The sequence below is a fragment of the Myotis brandtii genome, unplaced genomic scaffold (genome assembly GCF_000412655.1).
Source record: "Myotis brandtii unplaced genomic scaffold, ASM41265v1 scaffold122, whole genome shotgun sequence".
Lineage (NCBI taxonomy): Eukaryota > Metazoa > Chordata > Mammalia > Chiroptera > Vespertilionidae > Myotis > Myotis brandtii.
The window spans coordinates 816680-825777 of record NW_005354255.1 but is presented as its reverse complement, the minus strand read 5'-3'; the positions used below and the strand labels follow the sequence as shown (position 1 = coordinate 825777).

At 53.6% G+C, this 9098-nt stretch overlaps 1 protein-coding gene across 2 annotated transcripts in view; it reads right to left on the bottom strand.

The window, feature by feature from the left end:
- MATK (megakaryocyte-associated tyrosine kinase) overlaps positions 1-5683 on the bottom strand; it is a 36729-nt gene extending 31046 nt beyond the window's left edge. Inside the window, exons 1-2 of one of the 2 annotated variants that reach the window (XM_014533455.1) lie at positions 5649-5683; positions 5031-5527 (exon numbers count right to left, since the gene is read on the bottom strand). In XM_014533455.1, the coding sequence (XP_014388941.1) occupies positions 5031-5504 (474 nt within the window). In that variant the 5' untranslated portion in view covers positions 5505-5527; positions 5649-5683. The remainder of the gene's footprint in view (positions 1-5030; positions 5528-5648) is intronic. The other variant, XM_014533461.1, reaches the window with a different exon arrangement.
- Between the last annotated feature and the right edge of the window lie 3415 nt (positions 5684-9098).

Genomic DNA, 9098 nt, shown 5'->3' with positions numbered 1-9098 from the left:
TGGGGGGTATGTGCTACAGATATGTGACTTAGAGGTTTGTCAACAAATTTGAATCCCAATTCACACAAGCTAGAGAACACAGAAACAAACCCCAGAAAACAAACAAAAAACACGTTATGATATCTATGGGACGAGTGGAAATTTCAACATTGACTGGATATCTGATGATGTTAAAGAATTACTGTTAATTTTTGCCCTGGCTGGTGTGTTCAATGGTTAGAGTGTCGGCCTGCGCTCCAAGGGGTCTCAGGTTTGATCCCCGGTCAAGGGCACGTACCTGGGTTATGGGTTCAATCCACAGCCCCTAGTACCTGGTGGGAGGCAACCAATCAATGTGTCTCTCTCACATTGATGTCTCTCTTTCTCTCTCTTTCTTTCTCTCCCCCTTCCCCCTCCCCTTTCACTCTCTCTAAGAAGCAATGGAAAAAATATCCTCAGGTGAGGATTACAAAAAAGAAAAGAATTACTGTTGATTTTTAAACTTCAAATCATTAAGTGAGGGGGGATTTTGTTCAGAAAATGAGTGGAGATTTAAGAGGCTGGCACCCTTTCTGTCTGCAATACAGACGCCCCTGGGCAGCTTCCAGGCACCAGCCCATCCGCACAGGCCCAGAGGGCAGACCTGGCCCTGGGAGTGGGGCTGCGGGCCCTCTCTCTTTCCCGGGTTTGCGCCCAAGCACAAAGCCCCAGGCAAACCTCAGCGTTAGGCTGGCTCTACCCTTCAAAGACACGCGCCCGCCCCCGCCCCCCCCCCGCCCCCTCAGATTCTGCGGTCTCGGTCTCGTGAGGGTGCCAAGGGAGAGATGAAAAAAAGGTCTTCTTTGCACTCCTGTCTTCCCTACCAGGAGGGTGAAGATGGCTGACTTTCCCAAGTAGAGGCAACGTATTGGGAGGTTCGCATGCTTAAGCTGAGGGGTGAGGTCTTTTTATGGTGACACTTTGTAACTCACAGTGGGAGCAAACACTATAGTGAAGAGAAACTAAAGTGGAATCAGCTAGACACAAAAGGACACGTACTGCATGATTCCACCTACATGAAATGTCCAGAAAGAGGAAGTGCAAGGAGGGTGCCAGGGGTTGGGGCAGGGGGGCAGGGAATTTAATGGGAACAGATTTCTGTTTTAGATGATGAAAAAATTCTAGAAATAGATAAGTGGTGGGTGATGGTTGCACAACCTTGTGAATGTACTTAGCACCACTGTATCGTACACATAAAAATGGTTAACACTGTAAACTTCATGTTCTGAGTATTTTACCACAATTTAAAAAATAAAAAAGGAAAATGAAAAAGCCACTTAGAGAGAAAGGACTTGGAAAGCTAACTCCCTCTCGGATTATTTTAATTGTATAACGACTCCATACAGGGCACAGGGACTTTCTGCCTCCCCCTCACCCCGGGGCCTTGAACGGTGACTCTGCTGGGCACCAAGGGGCAGCCTCTGCTCCAGGAGGCGGAGGGGTCAGGGCAGAACCACACTTATCCCCGTTTCATAGATGAGCAAACAGAGGTGGTTCATGTTTTGTGAACTGTTTCTAGATGCCCCTTTGGTGGGAAAAGTAAATTCTGGCCTCGAACAACAGCTCTCCAACTGCGACTGTAACTCCCTTTGAACCTTGGGGCTCCAGCCCTGAGACTAGAGACTCGGTGAACTTACTGCCCGCGGTCTGGAAAGCCCCTGCTACTCAGAGGCTCAAAGCCATTCAGAGGAAGAGCCACCTCTGCCCCTCCTGGCAGTCACTTCCTGTGAGAACTCCCACCTCCTCCAAGTCACCCCCTGGGCCTGGGAAAATGAGGGTGAACTCCATTACCGACGATCATCCCCTCCTGCTCTGGGCCCCTGCCCTTCTCCGCCCATGTGTCAGACACCAGCTTGAGGACACACTCCCAGTGAGCACAGCCTTCTGGCAGCCCGGAGCTCCTCCTCTGTGGGCTAGATGGGGGCGTGCTTGCACCAGACGCGGCGGTCATCACTGGACTCCGTCTCCGCCCATGTGTCAGACACCAGCTTGAGGACACACTCCCAGTGAGCACAGCCTTCTGGCAGCCCGGAGCTCCTCCTCTGTGGGCTAGATGGGGGCGTGCTTGGACCAGACGTGGCGGTCATCACTGGACTCTGGCCGCCGTGTGGGCTGCGAGGAAAGGTGCACGTCACGTTGGCTGAGAGGCCCCAGGCCCCGTGGGCAGGGACAGGAGGCATGTCAGCTCTGCAGAGGTGCAGCACACGCAGCAGCAGGACATGGGGGAGTGGAGCTGAGGAATGACGGGGACCCCACAGGTGGTGACCCAGTGAGGACACCAGGGCCTCTCCCCTGATGGCTACAGGGAGCTCAGGGCTGAGGGGGGGTAGGGGGGTCCCCTATACCGACACTCCAAGCAAGAGGCTTTTCTGCCAATCCAGTGGGCCTGTTCCTGAAGCAAGGTGCAAATCAAAGGTTCCCATCCAACCACAGCCAGCGCAGACAGACGGACACCTGAGGACCCCCGAGAGATGTGACAACCGGGGCCTCGGGAAACTAAAGGGATCACTGAGCTTTCCTGGGTGGCCCAGAGGAGTGACAGCACAGCCTTCAAGGCCAGCGTTCTGGCTTCCTGTCTGCTGAGCTATTCCAAAGGGCGGCTTTCAGAGGAGCCAACACGCTCTCCCATGCTGAGCTCACCTCTACCACCATCTGGTGCCCTTTCTCCTCCCACAGCTCAGCCACCTCTGGCACATCCCCTGCCCTGTGGCACTCCTGCCTTTGCCCTGTCTCCATGTCTTCCCGTCATACACCCTTATCTTTTCGTTGCGGCTTTTATGGGCCTCATCTCCTTAACTGTTAAATGACCAGGTCTGAAGTGCAGAACTCCTATCTGTTGTGGTCATTTTGCATGGGACAAAAGAAGATGCTGAACTGGTTGAACAAAAACACAAACATGAAAAGAAATGCTGCTGCGTGCACCCTTTCTCCTCCCACAGCTCAGCCACCTCTGGCACATGCCCTGCCCTGTGGCGCTCCCGCCTTTGCCCTGTCTCCATGTCTGCCCGTCATGCGCCCTTATCTTTTTGTTGCGGCTTTTATGGGCCTCTTCTCCTTAACTGTTAAATGACCAGGTCTGAAGTGCAGAAGTCCTATCTGTTGTGGTCATTTTGCATGGGACAAAACAAGATGCTGAACTGGTTGAACAAAAACACAAAAATGAAAAGAAATGCTGCTGCGTGCGCTTCCTTTTAGCCACATGCAGTCTTTGGACGAACTCAGGGAGGCTGGGAACTGTGGAAGTGGCTGCAAGAAGCGTCAGAATTTGAGTTCTAGAAAGCTGTTCAAGACAAGCCTGTGGGGCCACTGCTCAGGCTCTGGTCGACGGCCAAGGAGGGTGCACGCTGGTTCCTAATGCCCCAGAATCACATGCCTTGGGGTGACGCGGTCACCTGGCTTTCTAGGGCACCAATTCCTTTTCCCACCCTCCTTCCCACAGCAAAAGGGGCTGCTCAGCAAGAAATGCCGCTGCCTGCCTTGGCCTTCCTTCCAAGACCTGAAACCCAGTGCCTGCACCTTCCAGCAAGCTCCGGATGACGCAATGAGGTCTGCCAGGGATGTGTGTGTAAATGTGAGATGGAGAACTGGCTGAGGTCATGAAACCTGGCCCCTGAAAGGCCCACCAGAACCCAGAGGTGGAGCAGGGCGCACAACGACGGCCGAGGTTACCTCTTGCATGAGCCTGGGCCCACTGGCTGCGAGTCACAGCCCCTTCCAGAGGCTTCCAGAGCCTCCTTGGGTGGGAAGCTGTCCTGGCCTCTCTGACTTGTGTGCCAGTTTCCCCTCTAGGGTCTGCAGCCACTGCCGTGGCTCAGGAGGCCCTGAAAGAACTGTGTCATACAACCTGCTCCGGCCAGAAACCAGGCGGACCTGCTTCCGGTGGCCAGTGTGAAGGAGAGAATGCAATGCAAACCCAGGCTCCCACAGCCCCTCCACCCCTGTGTGACACTGGCCAGTTGGATACAGGGCCCTGCGAGGCCATTTCCTGTCGGCTTGGGTCACAGCTGAGAGAACAAGGACCACAGTGCTTGGTGCCAACCTGAATGCAACTATGGAGGGGCCCTGGCTACAGGCCCCCAGCTGAGGAAACCCCCACAGCAGCCCTTAGGTAATCAACAATGAGACATCAGGTGGCCCAAAGGGCATAGGTAACCTGGCCCCATTAGACAAATCCAGCGAGTCTCTGGAGTTTGTTGTCAAAACTGCTTTATGATCTTATCTTCAGTATCATGTGATTATTCAAAACACAGTGCTACTGATACTAAAAATAAAATAAGCCCCCTTCCCATCCCATGGGAGCAAAGAGCAGAGATGGTCGGAGACCTGGGTTCGAGTCCTGCCTCCACTACTTTTGGGAGGCCTGAGCCAGGTACTTCCCCTCGCCTCACCTCGGTTTTTCCATCTGCAAATTGGGACCAATAACAAAATCTAGGTTAAACAGTCATAATGGGTACATCAGGCAATGCACGTGAAGCGGTCATGCAGTGCCTGACGTACAATCCTGGTTATGAACCACTCAGTCTGCATCCCATGGCAGCCGTCATTTCCCTCAAGTATCTGTTGGTGTGTCCCACCCACGAGGGAAGCAGGACCAGAGGTGGGGCTTCGAGGAGCCCACCTTAATCTCCTAGCACCCACATAAGTGTGAGAGCCCAGTGTGTCCACTGTGAGCCCTGGGGTGTGCATGGGGCTACTCCCAGCATGTGGGAGGTGGCAGCCCAGGGAATTCTCCAGGTCTAGGGCGGGGCTTCAGAGAACCTCCAGCACCTGGGTTTATCCCAGGCTCCATGGGAAGAAATGGTGCTGCCATCCCATTGGTTCTATCAAGGTTTCAGGGAGAGACAACACACATACATGTGCCCTCATGCCCGATGTAATCCACCCGTGGCCCCGCCTAAACAGCCATGCAGCAGAGGCGCACCCCAACTAGCCGTGTCTGCCTGGGCCCTCACTGCTGCGGGAGGGGCCGCTGACTGCCTTCCCTACCCAGAGTTAAGAGAAGCCCCCCTCACCTTGGGGTTTAAGACGAGGTTTCTATGGCCAACAGTCAGTGCTGTGCTGCTCTCATTTCTTCCACTCAAACACCAGTAGGGCAATCTTAAGGCACTTCTGATGCACACGTGACGTTGTAAGTTTAATAACAGGCCTCTCTTGGGCAGGCTCCAACCCTGACCTCTGGCTGGCCACAGGGAACAAGGGAGGGGAGGCATTAGGCATGGGTGGCTGACCTGGGCACCGACACAGCTGATCTTGCAGATGTCACAGTAGTGAAGCGGGGGGTGCCTGGGCCAACCCTTGGGTTTCAGCAGCCTGGTGGGAACCGGTGGCTTCTTCGGGAAGCTGCCGGCAGAACTGGCACTGGAGCTGTTCCCTAAGCCACCCCACGGGGACAAGTCCTCAGGCTTTGGGAGTGGAGGTGGTGGAGATTGCATCTGTGGGGGGAGTAGTGGAGCATCGTAAGGACCAGCTGCTGAGTACACTGACATGTCACAGCTTGGGTAGCTTAGTCCTAAGAAGCAGAGAAAAGAAAGAGAGGAAAATGGGTTGGTTTCTGGGATTATGCTAATTTCTGCTGCAAATCGAGTAACAGGCTTCACCCACTTTCATGCTCAAGGAAACCACCATCTCACCTGTGAACGGGGTGGAGGCAAAGCTGTAGGAGGTTGAGGACACACGGGGACAAGTCCTCAGGCTTTGGGAGTGGAGGTGGTGGAGATTGCATCTGTGGGGGGAGTAGTGGAGCATCGTAAGGACCAGCTGCTGAGTACACTGACATGTCACAGCTTGGGTAGCTTAGTCCTAAGAAGCAGAGAAAAGAAAGAGAGGAAAATGGGTTGGTTTCCAGGACTATGTTCATTTCTGCTGCAAATCAAGTAACAGGCTTCACCCACTTTCATGCTCAAAGAAACCACCATCTCACCAGTGAACGGGGTGAAGGCAAAGCTGTAGGAGGTTGAGGACGAGGAAGGCAGGGTGGACACAAAGATGGAGGCCTGGATGGTGGATGCTGGGGGTTAGGTGTAACTGGAGGATGGGCCGCTGGCTGGCTGTGCCTCCTAGTAGTGGGTACCATTGTGGGGGCTGCGCTTGGCTGTACCCATCGCTGGGCTGACAGTTAGCTCCTTTGGTCCCTGGAGAGCAAGCAGAGACCCTCTGAAGAACCACACTTTACCCGCATCCCCAGGGATCGAGAGTGAGAGCCACATTCCCTATGACCACCTCAATCAGCCTCCCCAGCTGCCAGAGCAAACACAGCCGCCCGCTGCGGATGAGCCACAGGCACAACTGGCCAAGGCCCCCGGATGTCTAAGTCTCAGCTGAAGCCTGGAGCCCTGGGCCTGTGGTCCCGAGCTCTGATCCCGGCTGGGACTCATGTGTGACCTGTGCCCACCACTCCTTTCCAGACTCTTCTTCCTCCTCCGTGTCATGGGTGTGAAGGGGAAGCGTGTGTATCTCTTCCACTTCTCAGATCCAAGTCCTCACAGAACTTACCCCCTTCCACTCTGGAAAAGCTTCCTTGGAAAACACGTTCTCTCTCTCTCTCTCTCTCTCTCTCTCTCTCTCTACACACACACACACACACACACACACACACTCAGGCCCCTAGTTGAAAAGATAGCCCTGACACTCACATTATTTACTCCCGACTTTCCTATGAATCTGGAATGTTTAAATGTGACTTTAATGTGGTGACTCCCAGGCCCTCGCTCCCACCTTCTGATCCTGCAGAGACCCACTGGCTGGCAGAGTGTGGCCATGGCAGGGAGCTAAGGCTGGCCCACAGCTACTGATGCTGTCAATGGGCCATAGCCATAACTGTCCTGTGAGAGGGTTTCCACGGGAGAGACCCTAAGAGCAGGGAGAAAGGGTGAGGTGTGTCCTCACTTGCCCACACACGGGCAGGGGTCTCCCAAGGGTCTGGGTGCCAGGGCACCAGGGAGCATGGCTGATTTTGGTTTAGAGGGGGATTCAGGCTGTGGGTGGATCAGGGACTCCATGGAGGCAATGATGAAAGCACAGAGGCCAGGAGACCTTGGGAGAGAACAGAATTGTGGGAGGGTGGGTCTGGAGGGAGAAGTCGAAGGCCTTGGAGAAGCAATGACAAGAGAGGGAGGGTGAGAGGGAACAGAGCCAAATTGTGAAGCTTGGCTAATCAGGTGGCCTGTGGTGCCATGTACTGACCAGCCAGGGACAGCCTGTGGGTGGCAGAGGCTGGAGGGGTGCGGGGTGGACCACGTGCAGCCTGGGTGCTTGGCAATTCCAAGTAGAAACGCAGCGGACAGATCTGTGGCCCAGAACTCCAAGGCGGGGAAAGTGGCATTATCCACACGGGAAGGGCCCAACCAGGACAAGCCCATCCCCAGTCACCTCTATGGACAGGGACAGGAGCATGAGGAGGGTAAAGGCGTGTCCTGGACTGTCTGCTAGCACCGGCTGCCCACATGCCTCTTCCCCTCAATACCATCCATGCTTTCAAGGAAGGACTGTTGCTGGTCGGAGAAAGGCGGGCTGACACCTGGTAGGAGGGAGCAGTGGTGGGTGTGGGGCAGACTCCAGGGATCTGCTGTCATAATCGAAGTCCTGGTTGGAGTGGGGCTGGCACCCGTCATCCCCTGCTGGGCCACCGGACCTGGGTGGCTGGGTGGCCATGGAGGAAAATGGCAGGGTCACGGCAGGGCCCATTCCAGGCGTGAGCTGAGCAGTGAAGCTGGCTCCAGCAGCAGGGAGGGGTAAAGCCCTGGGAGGCTGAGTGCTAGAACCACAACCAACACGAAAGCCCAGCTGCGTTAGATGGGGCTCTATGTAGAACTTGAGCACATAAACCACAGGAGACACTGCCGTCAGCTGCTTCAGATGCCTCCATTCATACAGTACCTTCTTTTGGTTGTTTTGTTAACCCTCATTGAGGATTTTTTCCCCCATTGCTTTTCAGAGAGAGTGGAAGGAAGAAGGGTAGAGGAACCACAGGAGACACTGCCGTCAGCTGCTTCAGATGCCTACATTCATACAGTACCTTCTTTTTGTTTTGTTAATCCTCATTGAGGAATTTTTCTCCCATTGCTTTTCAGAGAGAGTGGAAGGAAGGAGGGTAGAGGAGAGAGACAGAGAGAAGGGAACATCAATGTGAGAGAGACATATCAACTGGTTGCCTCCCGCACACACCCCAACCGGGAGTGGGAGTGAATTGCAACCCAGGTACGTGCCCTTGACAGGGAATCGAACTCCAGACCCTTCAGTGCAAGGGCCGATGCTCTAACCACTGAGAACACCGTCCAGGGCCATACAGTACCTTCTGCAGCTACTAACACCTGTTGAGACCTTTCAATGAGCACAGGCACAGTTATAAGCTCTCTTCATTAACAAACACAATCTCATGACAACCCTGTGAGGTAGGGACCATTGCTGCCCCCATTTCACGGAAGAGGAAACTGAGGCACGGTATGTGGTTCAACCACATGTGTGGTATTATTTTTTTTTTCAACATCAAGATTCCTCAAATAAAGTTAAACTTTAACATTATTTTTAAACCAAAAAACAAGTGGATGACCCGATTATTAAAATACAGAAGACTGGCCTGGCTGGTGTGGCTCAATGGCTGAGCGTCAACCCATGAACCAGGAGGTCAAGGTTCGATTCCAGGGCAAGGCACATGCCCAGGTTCAGGTTTGATCCCCAGGAGGGGGTGTGAAGGAGGCAATCAGTCAGTGATTATCTCTCATTATAGATGTTTCTATCTCTCCTTCTCCCTTCCTCTCTGAAATCAATAAAAAAATATATTTTTTTAAATATGGAAGACTGGTCACCACTAAACTAACAACTTTACTAAGGAGAATCAGCTTTTATTGGTGGCTTGCTCGGTGGGAAGCACAGCTCTGAGGCTTTGTCTACATCACCTCATTCATGCCTTACCACCTGTAGAGAAGGTGCTGGTGCCATTCATCCATCCATCTGTCCTCATTGTCGAACTGAGGAAACTCTCTGAGGATTCAGACCCAGATCTTTCTGACCCCAGCCACCCATGCTCTGTTAAATATCGGCCACTGGTAGGTAGTACTCAATTTTAAAAGCCCATTTGTCAG